This window comes from Oncorhynchus clarkii, chromosome 26, assembly GCF_045791955.1.
Source record: "Oncorhynchus clarkii lewisi isolate Uvic-CL-2024 chromosome 26, UVic_Ocla_1.0, whole genome shotgun sequence".
Classification (NCBI taxonomy): Eukaryota; Metazoa; Chordata; class Actinopteri; order Salmoniformes; family Salmonidae; genus Oncorhynchus; species Oncorhynchus clarkii.
Genome location: NC_092172.1, coordinates 2,387,982 through 2,405,754, shown reverse-complemented (window position 1 = coordinate 2,405,754; position 17,773 = coordinate 2,387,982). Strand labels below are relative to the sequence as shown.

Here is a 17,773-nt window from a genome sequence, read left to right as displayed (position 1 = left end):
TAGCATAACGCAACAGACATAAATATCCCTAAAAATATTCTTATTCATGAAAATCACAAATTAAATATATTGAGACAAAGCTTAGCCTTTTGTTAATCACCCTGTCATCTCAGATTTTCAAAATATGCTTTACAGCCAAAGCTAGACAAGCATTTGTGTAAGTTTATCGATAGCCTAGCATAGCATTTTGTCCAGCTAGCAGCAGTTAACTTGGTCATGGAAATCAGAAAAGCAATCAAATTAAATTGTTTACCTTTGATGAGCTTCGGATGTTTTCACTCACGAGACTCCCAGTTAGATAGCAAATGTTCCTTTTTTCAAAAAATATAATTTTTGTAGGCGAAATAGCTCCGTTTGTTCTTCAAGTTTGGCTGAGAAACCGCCCGGAAATTGCAGTCACGAAAACGGCGAAAATATTCCAAATTAGCTCCATAATATCGACAGAAACGTGGCAAACGTTGTTTATAATCAATCCTCAAGGTGTTTTTCAAATATCTATTCGATAATATATCCATCGGGACAATTAGTTTTTCAGTAGGACCGATTGGAGTAATGGCTACCTCTGTATTTTACGCGAGAATATCTCTGGCAGCATCAGGTGACCACTTGCGCAATGTAGCCACTTAAGGGGTATTCTTCAACATAAATGCGTAAAACTTCGTCACAATGCTGTAGACACCTTCGGGAATACGGAGAAAGAGTAATCTGGTTGATAGCCCATTCACTGCTCAATAGGGACTCATTGGAACGCAGCGCTTTCAAAACATGGGGCACTTCCGGATTGGATTTTTCTCAGGCTTTCGCCTGCAACATCAGTTCTGTTATACTCACAGACAATATTTTTTACAGTTTTGGAAACGTTAGAGTATTTTCTAGAGTGTTTTCTGTCAATTATATGCAATTATATTCTAGCATCTTGTCCTGACAAAATATCCTGCTTACTACAGGAACGTTTTTTTTCCAAAAATGAAAATACTGCTCCCTAGTCACAACTAAACAGAGATTGACTCAAGTAAAAGTGAAAGCCACCCAGTAAAATACATCTTGAGTAAAAGTCTAAAAGTATTTGGTTTTAAATATACTTCACTATCAAAAGAAAATGGAATTGTTAAAATGTACTTAAGTATCAAAAGTAAAAGTATAAATTGTTTCAAATTCCTTGTATTAAGCAAACCAAATGGCAACATTTTCTTATTTGTTTTTATTGACAGATAGGCAGGGGCACGCTCCAACACTCAGACATAATTTACAAATGGAGAATTAGTGTTTAGTGAGTCCGCCAGATCAGAGGCCGTAGGAATGACCAGGGATATTCTCTTGATAAATATTTGAATTGGACAATTTTCCTGTCAAAATGTAACAAGTACTTTTGGGTGTCAGCGAAAATGTATGTAGTAAGAAGCACATTGTCTTCTTTAGGAATGTAGTGAAGTAAAAGTAAAAATTGCCAAAAATATAAATAGTGAAGTACAAATACCTAAAAAAACAACTTAAGTAGCACTTAAGCACACCAAGCAATTTCCATATACTCTGATGTAGAGTTCTAAATCAAGATTAATACCCTTTTCACAAACCAAGGAGCTTGTTGTGAATTCCATTTTGTGAACGGTGAAGCAGACAAGGCTACTTAAGTACTTTACACCACTGAGTACTACATTGTATTTTTTGTTGTTGTACATTAATATTGATAACTGCATTGTTGGGTTTACAGGCATTTTACTGTACTTGTGCATTCAACATTAAAACTTGAATCACATACATGACTTCCTCACTCAAACATAACCCTACATGACAGTACATACACAAAGAGTTGGACACACACACCCGACTCACCTGTCTGGCCAGCTGTGTTTTCTTCTGGTGTGAGGGTGATAGTGACACAGGCTTGTGGTAAGCTAGAATGAGGAGGGAGAATGAGTTATGTCTAAATATAGCTGTGTGAACTTCTGGCTGTCTGCCTGCCAGGGGCCATGCTAACACACACTCCGACGGCCTCTCTTCTCATTACCTCACCTGGATAAATACTGTGTGAGTGAGTGAGTAGGTGAGTGAGAGAGTGAGTGAGTGGCCAATTATGAAGGCTTTATTGGATGGTATTGGCGATGATGATGAAATTTTCTTGACATGAGGATTCAAGCTATTTCCACATACTCTGATGTAGAGTTTTAAATCAAGATAATATCCTTTTCACAAACCAAGGAGCTTGTTGTGTATTGAATTATATTATGTGAGTGGTGAGGCAGACAAGGCTACCAGTCACGCACACTGAGAGTGTGTGGAGCAGAGAACTGTCCATTACTTGTGTAGTGATGAAATGTTATAATTTTTCCATTTGCAGAGCTTATGTTCCCTCTTCCCATGTGAGAATACGTTGCCAAGTTTACTTTCCCTGGATACACTAGCTTACGGGACAATGGCTAACGTAGGCCTAACCGGAGATATAAAAAGAAAGATTATATACTGAAAAAATATATATACGCAACATGCAACAATTTCTAAGATTTTCGAGGTACAGTTCATATAAGGAAGTCACTGACTTGAAATAAATTCATTAAGCCATAATCTATGGATTTCAAATGACTGGGAATAAAGATACGCATCTGTTGGTCACAGACACCTTTAAAAATAACTTTGAGGGCATGGATCAGAAAAACAGTCAGTATCTGGTGTGACCACCATTTGCCTCATGCAGCACAACACATCTTCTTCACATAGAGTTGATCAGGCTGTTGATTGTGGCCTGTGGAATGTTGTCCCACTCCTCTTTAATGGCTGTGCGAAGTTGCTGGATATTGGCGGGACCTGGAACACACTGTCACACACTTCGATCCAGAGCATCCCAACTATGCTCAATGGGTGACATGTCTGGTGAGTATGTAGGCCATGGAAGAACTTTTCAGCTTCCAGAAATTGTGTACTGATCCTTGTGACATGTGGCCGTGCATTATCATGATGAAACATGAGGTGATGGCAGTGGATGAATGGCACGACAATGGACCTTAGGATCTCATCACGGTATCTCTGTGCATTCAAATTGCCATCGATAAAATGCCATTGTGTTCGTTTCCCGCAGCTTATGCCTGCCCATACCTTAACTCCACCTCCACTATGGGGCACTCTGTTCACAACTTTGACTTTAACAAACTGCTCGCCCACACAACTCCATACACGTGGTCTGCGGTTGTGAGGCCGGTTGTAAGTTCTGCCAAATTCTCAACAACGATGTTAGAGGCAGCTTATGGTTGAGAAATGAACATTAAATTATCTGGCAACAGCTCTGGTGGACATTCCTGCAGACAGCATGCCAATTGCATGCTCCCTCAAACCTTGAGACATCTGTGGCATTGTGTTGTGTGACAAAACTGCACATTATTAGAGTGGCCTTTTATTGTCCCCAGCACAAGGTGCACCTGTGTAATGGTCATGCTATTTATTCAGCTTCTTGATATGCCACACCTGTCAGGTGGATGGATTATCTTGGAGAAGGAGAAATGCTCACTAACAGGAATTTAAACACATTTTTGCACAACATTTGTGAGAAATAAGCTTTTTGTGTGAATGGAACATTTTGGGGATCTCATGAATCATCTCATGAAACATGGGAGCAACAATTTACATGTGGCGTTCATATTTTTGTTCAGTGTAATAAGGGAATAAATAGGCTACAACATCATCATGGAAGCAGGTTCGAGTGAAATCCCCAGTTTGGATGGACAATCACAAAGTATATGGATACCTTCACAATGTGCAAGCAGGTATTTACTTTCAATAATTCAGTTAATTGTCAGTTAATTAGAGCATTAATTAAAGTGTAAATCTGTGCGGCTAATAAAAGTTAGAGTAGCCTGTAGCCTAAATCAATGTAAAACAATTTTTGCAGCCTATATTCGATTCTGCAAATTGTTTATTTAAGTTTGAATTAGTCCTAAACTATTTGATTATCTAAAATGTAAAGCTATTGTTGTGTTATGTCGGCTATAGTCTTCCAGTACCTAAGAAGGCTAATTAGAAGGCTATTTTTCTATAAAGCGATTTGAGTGACGAATCACGTTTTGAAAATAAATAGATATTCTTATTTCATGAAATGGTTTCCTATTGTCCAAATGTTGAATAGACATGCAGACAAATTAATTAATGCAGGCAAGGGGAATAGTAACAATAGCCTAATAAAAATAATTACCACTCAAAAACTATTCAATGAATGGATGTTATGTGGCGGGTAACGCATCGGCTCTTGGAACAATTCTATGCGGGTGGTTCGGGTTGCGGAAAAAAATGTGTCCTGATGTCGGGTATCAAGTGGGGTTCTCAATTGATGTGGCCGGTGTGGTGCGGGTGCATCTCCAAAAAACAGACCAGTGCAGGACTCTACATTGATGCTATAACCCACCTGCTATGAATCCCAGTCTAAACACACTTTCTGTCTGGAGTGTGGGAGTAGTGTCTGTAAGTTTAAGTCCACTGACAAATGTTCCCCCTGAGCCCAATCCATCTGTCCACTGTCTTGAAGTGTGTGTCTGTGTGTGTGTGTGTGTGTGTGTGTGTGTGTGTGTGTGTGTGTGTGTGTGTGTGTGTGGCATCTGTGAGTGGCTGCATCCCCCTGTGTTCAGACACATCGATCCCTCGTCTGCTAACCACATGCTGACCAAAGGGTGTGTGCGTGTGTTTGCATGCATGTGTGTGTTTGTCTGTCCCTGCTCGTCTGTCCCTGCTCTTAACTGTCAAGTGCTCAGAATTGCAGGGATGTCACATTCCCACAGCACACACCCACATCTAAGCAGTTAACCATAAACAAACACAATAACAGATGGAAAAGATACGCTTTAAAAAACTGTCATATACATCCATGTACATAATACATTCAGATTATGTTCATATGATTATGCATATACTGTGCAATGCATAACGATGTTTATATTCATAAATACAGTGCCTTGCGAAAGTATTCGGCCCCCTTGAACTTTGTGACCTTTTGCCACATTTCAGGCTTCAAACATAAAGATATAAAACTGTATTTTTTTGTGAAGAATCAACAACAAGTGGGACACAATCATGAAGTGGAACGACATTTATTGGATATTTCAAACTTTTTTAACAAATCAAAAACTGAAAAATTGGGCGTGCAAAATTATTCAGCCCCTTTACTTTCAGTGCAGCAAACTCTCTCCAGAAGTTCAGTGAGGATCTCTGAATGATCCAATGTAGACCTAAATGACTAATGATGATAAATACAATCCACCTGTGTGTAATCAAGTCTCCGTATAAATGCACCTGCACTGTGATAGTCTCAGAGGTCCGTTAAAAGCGCAGAGAGCATCATGAAGAACAAGGAACACACCAGGCAGGTCCGAGATACTGTTGTGAAGAAGTTTAAAGCCGGATTTGGATACAAAAATATTTCCCAAGCTTTAAACATCCCAAGGAGCACTGTGCAAGCGATAATATTGAAATGGAAGGAGTATCAGACCACTGCAAATCTACCAAGACCTGGCAGTCCCTCTAAACTTTCAGCTCATACAAGGAGAAGACTGATCAGAGATGCAGCCAAGAGGCCCATGATCACTCTGGATGAACTGCAGAGATCTACAGCTGAGGTGGGAGACTCTGTCCATGGGACAACAATCAGTCGTATATTGCACAAATCTGGCCTTTATGGAAGAGTGGCAAGAAGAAAGCCATTTCTTAAAGATATCCATAAAAAGTGTCATTTAAAGTTTGCCACAAGCCACCTGGAAGACACACCAAACATGTGGAAGAAGGTGCTCTGGTCAGATGAAACCAAAATTGAACTTTTTGGCAACAATGCAAAACGTTATGTTTGGCGTAAAAGCAACACAGCTCATCACCCTGAACACACCATCCACACTGTCAAACATGGTGGTGGCAGCATCATGGTTTGGGCCTGCTTTTCTTCAGCAGGGACAGGGAAGATGGTTAAAATTGATGGGAAGATGGATGGAGCCAAATACAGGACCATTCTGGAAGAAAACCTGATGCAGTCTGCAAAAGACCTGAGACTGGGACGGAGATTTGTCTTCCAACAAGACAATGATCCAAAACATAAAGCAAAATCTACAATGGAATGGTTCAAAAATAAACATATCCAGGTGTTAGAATGGCCAAGTCAAAGTCCAGACCTGAATCCAATAAAGAATCTGTGGAAAGAACTGAAAACTGCTGTTCACAAATGCTCTCCATCCAACCTCACTGAGCTCAAGCTGTTTTGCAAGGAGGAATGGGAAAAAATGTCAGTCTCTCGATGTGCAAAACTGATAGAGACATACCCCAAGCGACTTACAGCTGTAATCGCAGCAAAAGGTGGCGCTACAAAGTATTAACTTAAGGGGGCCGAATACTTTCGCAAGGCACTGTATCCCCATATGCATCGGAGTCACGTCTTTCGTGGGCATTTTAGATCTTCTTTCTACCATAAGACATCACAGAGTTAAGCATTGTTATAGAACGCTTGATATAATCTGGATACGTTTTATGTATTTATTTACAAATATAAAGCAAACAATAGATATCCTTTTTGCCCTTTTCTTTAACAAAGGGTATATAATACCCTCACTCAATTTGAGCCCTGGTTGTAGTCAAAAACACCAAGTCCTTCCCAGACACGGAGGTATTTAATCAGTGCGTGCAACAGTATTGGAGTATTTAGCTATACCGACATCTATGGACAGTATAATTGTTTCTGTCAAACAGGTAGATTTACCACTTATTTTTTTGGGAAGATGAAGAAATAAACTCAAATTATCTCTGTAATTCTATGTTTATGCCTATAAAAATGTTTGGTGCACGCGTGCACATATAGGAGGTCCCTTACCGGGCAGAAGGGAATGTCACCTTAACCCCTGCATTGCAGAGTTACAATGTTGCTATCACTATGCAACCTACTACCTATAGTAGGAAAACTAGTTTTTTATTAATAATATCCCACTTGTTATCACACATGGCACGACCCTATAATTATTACAATGAAAATAAAAATAACACTTTTATATAACATATTTAACATATATTTGAATATTCCTGTAGAACTGTAAAACAGAGCAAGATCATTTGAGCTTTGGAAACAACTGCCATGCATTTATAAATGCATGGTGGGCCTCGTTTCGCTGGAGCAGTGTAAAATAAGCTTTATGTCAATGACCCAGCCTTAACAAATTTTGTTTATTTACATATCGAATTTGATTGTCCAACATCAGTTTCAACATGTATTTATTTTGTCTCCACCTAGAGTGGCCTCTTTCCTCTGCTGTGGTGATGCGTTGCATTCAGCGATGTTTCCTCTCGGTAGATGTCCATGGTCCTGAACTAGAATCATCTGAGGTTGCTTGGACACCAACCAGCTTAATCTCCAGCTCCTTCCACCTCTGGAAACTATCTAGGAGGTCATGTGACTTCTCATACGAGCTGAGGAGGCGGCACAGATTCTTCCAGTCCCTGGTTCCTTCCCTGACCAGCGCAGATTTGCACGCGTGTGAAAAAACTTTGCCGAAAAAACAGAAGGCTGCGTCCTTTTGCTTGGAATAGACAAGCCTTGATCTCCACTCTCTCTCCATTCGCCATCCTCCTATTGTAGAGGGCCACTGAAAACCTTCTTTGCCCCTCCTCTCTTGGGAAATTCCCCTCCTCATCATGATGTGGCCCTGCCTGCACTAACATATCCCGTTAAGATCCATTCATATGCACCACCGGTCAAAGTTTTAGAACACCTGCTCATTCAAGGATTTTTCTTTATTTTTTACAATTTTCTACATTGTAGTATAATAGTGAAGACATCAGAACTATGAAATAACACACGTGGAATCATGTAGTAACCAAAAAAAGTGTTGAACAATATATATTTTATATTGGAGATTTTTCAAATAGCCACCCCTGACCGGTCTGGGGATGTGGAGGCCAGGTCATCTGATGCAGCTTTCCATCACTTTCCTTCTTGGTCAAATAGCTCTTACACAGCCAGGAGGTGTGTTGGGTTATTGTCTTGTTGAAAAACAGATGATAGTCCCACTAAGCCAAAACCAGATGGGACAGCGTATCGCTGCAGAATGCTGTGGTGGCCATGCTAGTTAAGTGTGGATTGACAGAGAGCTGACAGAGAGCTGTCATCATTGGTGGAAGTGCATGGCTCGGACTCCTTTGGTTCGCTGCTAGAATCAGCGAATGGGGCTTGTCGTTCTCGACGAATGAATGGCCTGTCCTCGTAGGCTTGTCATTCTCCACACCGGCTGATGGACATTGCTGCACGCTGATACATTTCACTAGAAATTTTTTTTGGTTTAGAGATTGTGCCTCTTTTCTCATTGTTTAAAAAAAAAGATTAACTTCCTGATAGTTTTTGTCTCTTAGATATGGTAGCAAATTGTTTCAAATCTCTATTGATTACTTTTAGCAAAAATTATATCCACTAGTTGTAGCTAGCTAACGTTAACAGGCTAGGTTAGGCTACTGCCTTAATCACTAATCGTCTTCGTCTCACACAAACATACAAATATACAATCACTTAATTGGCAGATTCATTTTTAATGTTTCACAATTGGATAATCCCATATAAACACACACATCACCATAGCTACAGTGCCTTGCGAAAGTATTCGGGCCCCTTGAACTTTGCGACCTTTTGCCACATTTCAGGCTTCAAACATAAAGATATAAAACTGTATTTTTTTGTGAAGAATCAACAACAAGTGGGACACAATCATGAAGTGGAACGACATTTATTGGGTATTTCAAACTTTTTTAACAAATCAAAAAAAACTGAAAAATTGGGCGTGCAAAATTATTCAGCCCCCTTAAGTTAATACTTTGTAGCGCCACCTTTTGCTGTGATTACAGCTGTAAGGCGCTTGGGGTATGTAAATAAGGTATTTCTGTTTTTAATTCTTAATACATTTGCAAAAATGTCTAAAATCTGTTTTCGCTTTGTCATTATTGGGTATTGTGTGTAGATTGTTAAGAATTGTATTTATTTAATCCATTTTAGAAAAAGTCTCTAAAGTAACAAAATGTGGAAAAAGTCAATTATTTCCGAATGCAGTGTACCTAGTGTACATACAGTAGCTAGCTACATGCACTCAAATGTTCATGCAAGCTCTGGAACATGAGGAAGCTAATGTTCAAAAGTGTGTGTGTGATTTGAACTCTGCTCTCAACCAGATGTTCTCTAGGTGGGCATGAATCTGCACAAACACTCACATGCACTAATGGCATGTACTAGAGATATAGAGTGGTGTACACATTACAAAGAGAGTGGGGGATGCAGCCACTCACACACACACACACACACACACACAAACACACACACACACACACACACACACACACACACACACACACACACACACACACACACACACACATCTTTACCAGTGTTGGTGTATTAGTTTGAAGTGGTGTGCCTAATGCGTTGCTGGGGCCTTGTTCCTTAATGCCGGGGTCTCATAGCTGGCCTTTATCATGATACATAATTACATTTATAACAAATGTGTTTGACCCCACCGTGGGGGTTAACTGTTTGTGTGTGTGTGTGTGTGTGTGTATGTGTCATATTTGAGTGGCTGCATCCCCCCTGGATTCAGACACATCGATCCCTCGCAAAACAGTGCCACTGGCCGCCCCAGCCGCATTTGTTCTTGTTTTGAGGAATTGAACATCCAGCATCATGGTTAACAAAATCGTAGTACATACTCAAATCAAATTGTATTTGTCACATGCGCCGAATACAACATGTGTAGACCTTACAGTGGGGTGTTTACTTACAACAATGAAAATTTATGAAAATACCTATAAAAAAAGTAATAAATAAGAATAACAAATCATTAAAGAGCAGCAGTAAATAACAATAACGGGGCTATATATAGGGGGTAACTGTTCAGAGTCAATGTGCAGGGGCACCGGTGTCGAGGGAAATGAGGTAATATATGCATGTAGGTAGAGTTAAAATGACTATGTATGCATAGATATTAACAGAGAGTAGCAGTAGCGTAGAAGAGGGGGGGGGGGCAATGCAAATAGTCTGGGTAGCAATTTGATTAGATGTTCAGGAGTCTTATTGCTTGGGGGTAGAATCTGTTTAGAAGCCTCTTGGACCTAGACTTGGCGCTCCGGTACCACTTTCCGTGCGGTAGCAAAGAGAACAGTCTATGACTAGAGTGGCTGGATTCTTTGCAAATTTTAGGATCTTCCTCTGACACCAACTGATATAAAGGTGGAAGGAAGCTTGGCCCCGGTGATTTACTTGGCCGTACGCACTACCTTCTGTAGTGCCTTGCGGTCGGAGGCCAAGCAGTTGCCATAACAGGCAGTGATGCAACCCGTCAGGATGCTCTCGATGGTGCAGCTATTAAACTTGAGGATCTGAGGACCCATGCCAAATATTTTCAGTCTGCTGAGGGGGAATAGGTTTTTCGTGCCTTCTTCGTGTGCTTGGACCATGTTAGTTTGTTGGTGATGTGGACGCCAAGGAACTTGAAGCTCTCAACCTGCTACACTACAGCCCTGTAGATGAGAATGGGGGCGTGCTCGGTCCTCCTTTTCCTGTAGTCCACAATCATCTCCTTTGTCTTGCTCACATTGAGCGAGAGGTTGTTGTTCTTGCACCACACGGTCAGGTCTCTGACCTCCTCCCGATAGACTGTCTCATTGTTGTCGGTGATCAGGCCTACCACTTTTGTGTTATCTGCAAACGTAATGATGTGTTGGAGTCATGCCTGGCTGTGCAGTCATGAGTGAACAGGGAGTACAGGAGGGGACTGAGCATGCACCCCTGAGGGGCCCCCGTGTTGAGGATCACCATGGCGGATGTGTAGTTACCTACCTATACCACCTGGGGCGGCCCGTCAGGAACTCCAGGATCCCTTCCCCCCCCCCCCCCCCCCCCCCCGTTCAGCTCAAACCGTGGCGCATGGAACGCAAAAATATTCGTAGAAATATTTAACCTCCACACATTAACAAGTCCAATAGCTCAAATGAAAGATAAACACCTTGTTCATCTACCCAGCATGTCAGATTTTTTAAATGTTTTACGGCGAAAACACACCACATATTTATATTAGACCACCACCGAAACCAAGACAAGAGGCAGCCATTTTGTCCCAGAAAATATAAAATTATAAAAGCAGGATTAAAAAATAAATCATTCACTAACCTTTTGAAAATCTTCATCAGATTACAGTAATAGGACATGTTACACAGTAAAAAAATTGTTTTTTCAATAATATGCCATTTATATCCATAAATGTCCATTTACATTGAGTTCATGTTCAGAAATTACTCAAAAATGTCCGCAGGAAATCTAGGTAGCGCGGCAAGATAACGTAAATAGACATCATAAACTTTGACTAAATATACATGTTCTACATATAGTTAGAAAGATACACTGCTTCTTTGTGCAACCGCTTTGTTACATTTCTTTTTAACGTTACAGAAATCGCACACTATTCAATATGCTGAGACGGCGCTCAGATACAAGCTACATTTCTCCGTAATGTTGGAGTCAACAGAAACACAGATTTCAGCATAAATATTCCCTTACCTTCGATGGTCTTCGTTCAGAATGTTCTGGAAGGCTTCATACTTACCCAATACATCGTTTGGTTTCAAGTCTTGAGTCTTTGTATTAGCTACTGCTAATAACATCAGCTGAAATGCACCAAAAATGTCCTCTGGTCCGGAAAAGTTGCGCATCAAAACTTAAAAATTACATATTATATGTCGACTAAACAGGTCAAACTAAGTGCAGAAGCAAGCTTTATGATGTTTTAAACATACAAAACAAATTTCAATTCAACCGGTCATCGTCTGGTCCTTTTTCAGAGTACTGGAACAAAGGAATGGCTGTGACCAATTCGCGCCCTAACGCACAGGTTTTTTCTCGCGGCACTTACTCAAATCACTCCCATAGGGCCAATTCTCGCGCGATTTGAACGATTAAACGCTCAACAGAATGAGGACATCTAGTGGAAGAGATAGAAAGTGTCCCCAGATCCATAAGTGGTTGGGAAGGGTGGGGGCGATGACGTCAAAGTTGCTCCAACTTTCATGACCACAAAACTAGTTTGGAAGAATGCCTGCCCTGTGAGTTCTGCTATACTTACAGACATAATTCCAACGGTTTTAGAAGCTTTAGAATGTTTTCTATCCAATAATAATTATTATATGCATATATTAGCAATTTTTGACAATTTTTTTTTTCAGTTTACTAGGGGTACCCAATTCCTCCAAAGGGGGCATAAGTCTGCCATATCCTCAACAGGCTTTAGATATCGTGCACCAACTGTTGTTGACAAATATACATAGGCCCCCACACCATGTCCTACCAGAGGCTGCTGTTCTATCGTAACCGATACAGTGTATAACTCACCAGCTGTGTTGTCGTTCTGCCACGACTCTGTGAAACATAAGATTACAGTTTTTAATGTCCCGTTGGTATGATATACGTGCTTTCAGTTCATCCCATTTACTTTCCAGCGATTGAAAGTTAGCTAACAGTATGAATGGCAAAGGCAGATTAGCCACTTGTCGCCTGATCATCACAAGGCACCCCGATCTCGTTCCGCAAAATCTCCAGCGAATGAAGAGGATGAGGGCCTATTCGGGTGTTTGGAGTATATCCTTCCCGTCCGACTCATTAAAGAAAAATGATTTGTCGAATTCGAGTTCAGTCATCACTGTTCTGATGTCCAGAAACTCTTTTCGGTCATAAGAGACGGTAGCAGCAACATTATGTACAAATAAGTTACAAACAATGAGAAAAAAACAATCAAAATAGCATGGTTGGTTAAAAGCCACTAAAATGGCAGCCATCCTCTCTGGCGCCATCGATCAAATTTCTATTCAAACTCTGTTGTGATGTGCAGTGATGTCCCCGGGGGAAAAAAACAGTGTTTGTTGTAATATCAGAAACGGACGTGGCAGGTTCACTGCTACGGATTCCAGCTTTAAGGAGGATATACACAAAACATTAGGAACACCTGCTCTTTCCATAACATAGACTGCTGAGCAGGTGAATCCAGGTAAAATATTTTAATGATGTCACTTGTTAATTCCGCTTCAATCAGTATAGATTAAGGGGAGGTGACTGGTTAAGTACTGCTTTTTAAGCCTTGAGATAATTGAGACATGGAATGTGTATGTGTGCATTTCAGAGGGTTAATGGGCAAGACAAAATATTTTTAAGTGCCCTTGAACGGGGTATGGTAGTAGGTGCCAGGTGCACCGGTTTGATTGTGTCAAGAACTGCAACTCTGCTGGGTTTTTCACACTCAACAGTTTCCCATGTGTTTCAACAATGTTCCACCACTCAAAGGACATCCAGCGAACTTGATAACTATGGGAAGCATTGGAGTCAACATGGGCCAGAATCTCTGTGGAATGCTTTTGACAACTTGTATAGTCCAGGGCAGTATTAGAAAATATTAGAAAGGTGTTTCCAATGTTTTCTAGACTCAGTGAGTTATTGTCAAGTATTCAGGATTGCAGGGATGCCACACTCCCACAGCCACCCCTACAGATGTAGGATCTTCATTTGAACCCATTTGCTACATCAATAAAATAATCTTGCAGCAACAGGAAATGTTAATTATTATGTGGATTATAATTAATGGACATGTTTTGTAGGGGTTGATGCATTTTTGCATTAGTGCAAATCAAGTCTGACATTTTAAAGTGGAAATTATAAACGTTAGAATCCTTTTTAAACCTCAAATACACTACAAAATAGCATTTACTGCTGTGCAGGAAGATTCTCAGCAATGAAAGAGGTATCAAATTAAGATTCTATACCTGTAAGTACTTTAACAAGCACAACAACACATGGACAAAGACATGCATTAACAAACTGTCATATACAGTACATCCACATACATAATATACATTATGTTCATATGATTATGCATATACTGTGCAATGTATATTGAGAAATATAAACATAATGAACTAACATGCAAATTCATTACTTAAAAATCATACAATGTGATTTTCTGGATTTTTGTTTTAGATTCCGTCTCTTACTGTTGAAGTGTACCTATAATAAAAATTACAGACCTCTACATGCTTTGTAAGTAGGAAAACCTGCAAAATCGGCAGTGTATCAAATACTTGTTCTCCCCACTGTATATGTGCAAACACTTAATTAACTGTGGTCCTGTGTGGCTCATTCAGTAGAGCATGGCTCTTGCAATGCCAAGGGTCATGGGTTTGATTCCTACTCGGGCCACCCATGGGGAAAAATGTATGCATGCATGACTGAAAGTCACTTTGTACCTCTACTAAATGACAAAATATGATTCTGTTTTTTTTTCCAAGCGACTCACACCTAGCTTAAATGACAGCACAATATGTGATTCAATACATCATATTTGACCCTTTGAAATGTATGTTTTAATAAAATGAATAAATGCAATAAAATACATGAAATAAGCCTTTCAGACCCCGAAACATGAGGACAATAACATTTGTGTGTGTGTGTGTGTGTCAAATCTCACTTTATTTGTCACATGCTTCATAAATAGCAGTTGTAGACTAACAGTGAATTGCTAATTTATGAGTTATTTTCCAACAATGCAGAGTTAAAGAAATACATTTGAATGAAAATTGAAATAGTGACACGAGGAATAGATACACAGTGAATAACAAAAAACTATAACGAGTAAATATAACAGGATTTATATATACAAGGATTACCAGTACCAAGTCAATGTGCAGGGTTACCAAGCAATTGACGTAGCTATGTACATATACGGTTGAAGTCGGAAGTTTACATACACTTAGGTTGGAGTCATTAAAACTTGTTTTTCAACCACTCCACACATTTCTTGTTAACAAACTATAGTTTTGGCAAGTAGGTTAGGACATCTACTTTGTGCATGACACAAGTCATTTTGCCAACAATTCTTTACAGACAGATTTATTCACTGTATCACAATTCCAATGGGTCAGAAGTTGACACTAAATTGACTGTGCCTTTAAACAGCTTGGAAAATTCAAAAAAATGATGTGATGGATTTAGAAGCTTCTGATTGGCTAATTTACATAATTTGAGTCAATTGGAGATGTACCTGTGGATGTATTTCAAGGCCTACCTTCAAACTCAGTGCCTCTTTGCTTGACATCATAGGAAATTCAAAAGAAATCAGCTAAAACCTCAGAAAAACAATTGTAGACCTCCGTAAGTCTGGTTCATCCTTGGGAGCAATTTCCAAATGCCTGAAGGTACCACGTTCATCTCTACAAACAACAGTACGCAAGTCTAAACACCATGGGACCACACAGCCGTCATACCGCTCAGGAAGGAGATGCGTTCTGTCTCCTAGAGATGAGCGTACTTTGGTGCGAAAAGTGCAAATCTGTCTCAGAACAAAGGACCCTACTGGAGGAAACAACTTCCAAAGTATCTATATCCACAGTGAAACAAGTCGATATAACCTGAAGGGCCACTCAGCAAGGAAGAAGCCACTGTTCCAAAATCATCATAAAAAAGCCAGACTACAGTTTGCAACTGCACATGAGGACAAAGATGGTACTTTTTGGAGAAATGTCTATAATGCCCATCGTTATGTTTGGAGTAAAAACTGGGGGCCTGCAAGCCGTAGAACACCATCCCAACCGTGAAGCACGGGGTGGCAGCATCATGTTGTGGGGTGCTTTGTTGCAGTAGGGACTGGTGCACTTCACAAAATAGACGGCATCATGAGGAAAGAAAATTTCATGGATATATTGAAGCAACATCTCAAGACATCAGTCAGGAAGTTAAGGCTTGGTTGCAAATGGGTCTTCCAAATGGACAACCCCAAGCATACTTCCAAAGTTGTGGCAAAATGGCTTAAGGACAACAAAGTCAAGGTATTGGATTGGCCATGGATTGGCCATCACAAAGCACTGACCTCAATCCCATAGAAAATTTGTGGGCAGAACTGAAAAAGCGTGAGTGAGCAAGGCCTTACAAACCTGTCAGGAGCTCTGTCAGGAGGAATGGGCCAAAATTCACCCTTATTGTGGGAAGCTTGTGGAAGTCTACCCGAAGCATTTGACCCAAGTTAAACAATTTAAAGGCAATGCTACCAAATACTAATTGAGTGTATGTAAACTTCTGACCCACTGGGAATGTGATGAAAGAAATAAAAGCTGAAATAAATAATTCTCTCTACTATTATTCTGGCCTTGAATCTATGGATATATGGTAACACACACTCACAAACACACACATTTGTTTTACTATACTTGTGGGGACCAAACAATTTATTCCCATTCGACATCCTATTTTCCTTAACCCTTAACCTTAACCCTAAACCATAACCCTAATTGTATCCCTAAACCTAATCCCTAAGCCTAAAATAGCCTTTTTCCTTGTGTGGACAGGTGATCTCTCTCTCTCGCTCTCTCGTTATTAACATACATGAAATGTCCTATATATTAGAAGGCGTTTCTGTCTCAAAAAATGCATTTTGATGAAAATGTATTTTTTCAAATGGCTTTATATTACAGTTCTGCCAGTTGAGCCCACCATCATCATGGTCCCATTTATCACCAGTCCCCTCTTTTCTATCCCTCTCTGTTTCCCCCAGATTAAGCAGAATGACAAGATGAACCAGGTGAACATGTTCTCCAAGCAGATCGACAAGAAGGAGCCCGTGAAGGGCGGCCTCATGTCCTACACCCTGACTGACCTGAAGATCCCTGTCTCCTATGAGATCCGCCTGGCCCCCATCACCACCTACAGCACTGGAGACTATGTCAGTCGCACCATCCAGTACTCAGAGCGTGAGTAGCAACTTGCTTGCGCCTGGAGCCAAAGTGGCCACTCCGATGATACTAATATTAATAATAATAATCAATAACTGGCCAAGTAGGCCCTTTTTGTGTTCATTTTGGCATTTATTTAAATATTGTTTTTTAAATGAGTACTACTACAGTTATGTAAAAGGGTATAGTGATAATTTATGTGTATTTCCTTTTTCACAGCCTACATTTACCCAAGACCTTCAGGTAAGAATATCTTTATTTCTTTCTTCCCCCCATTCTCTTTCACTCTTCCTTTTTTCCCCCACTCCGCCCTCTCTCTGTTTCTCTCCTCTCGTCAGGCAATTTGGTTCAATTACGCCGCTCAGGCAGGGGAAGTGGAGAGTGACGCCAAATGAGCACAATTAAAATCACATTTTCTCCAACCACGCAGATTGGAGAACAACAGAAAACAAATTGAGGAAGTGCACGTACGTCGCTGAGTGGGACATGAATCATAATAGATTATGTTTCTTTCATAACACCAATGTGAATGGGGTACAGGCTTCAACCCAAATCCCCTATTTAGTGCGTTACATTTGACAAGGGCCCTGTTCAAAAGTAGTGCACTATGTAGGGAATACGGTGCAAATTTGGAATGTGCCTACAGTCAACGGCTGACAGTGTGTGGCTAGCGTAATTTGTATGAGTATGTGTTTGTGTGAGCGTGTGTGCATGTTTAACATGTAGCAATGTTAACGCTTTTGATGGGCATTATTGCTGTAGAGCATAAATGGAGTGACTGTGTGTCCAGTTGCTTTGGTGTGCCTAATTGCAATGTATCATAGTCCTTCCATTGACAATGCTTAGTGAATACCACAGCCAGCAGTGGATTTGTGTAATGGGTTGAAATTGATGTGATGGTTGTGGTAGGTAGGAACCTTGTGGATTGTTGGAGGATAGTATTAAGTTTTAGTTAGTTTGGCTGATTCAGAGATGAAAAGAACAAATAATTGTTACTGGAATGCAAAGAGGTTCTTGAAGTGAT

General features: G+C 40.3%; 1 protein-coding gene across 1 annotated transcript in view; it reads left to right on the top strand.

The window, feature by feature from the left end:
- Positions 1-17,773, top strand: part of LOC139384764 (MAM domain-containing glycosylphosphatidylinositol anchor protein 1-like) — a 369,693-nt gene that overhangs the window by 295,354 nt on the left and 56,566 nt on the right. The window contains exons 13-14 of the mRNA XM_071129638.1: positions 16,572-16,767; positions 16,969-16,992. Of these exons, the coding sequence (XP_070985739.1) occupies positions 16,572-16,767; positions 16,969-16,992 (220 nt within the window). The remainder of the gene's footprint in view (positions 1-16,571; positions 16,768-16,968; positions 16,993-17,773) is intronic.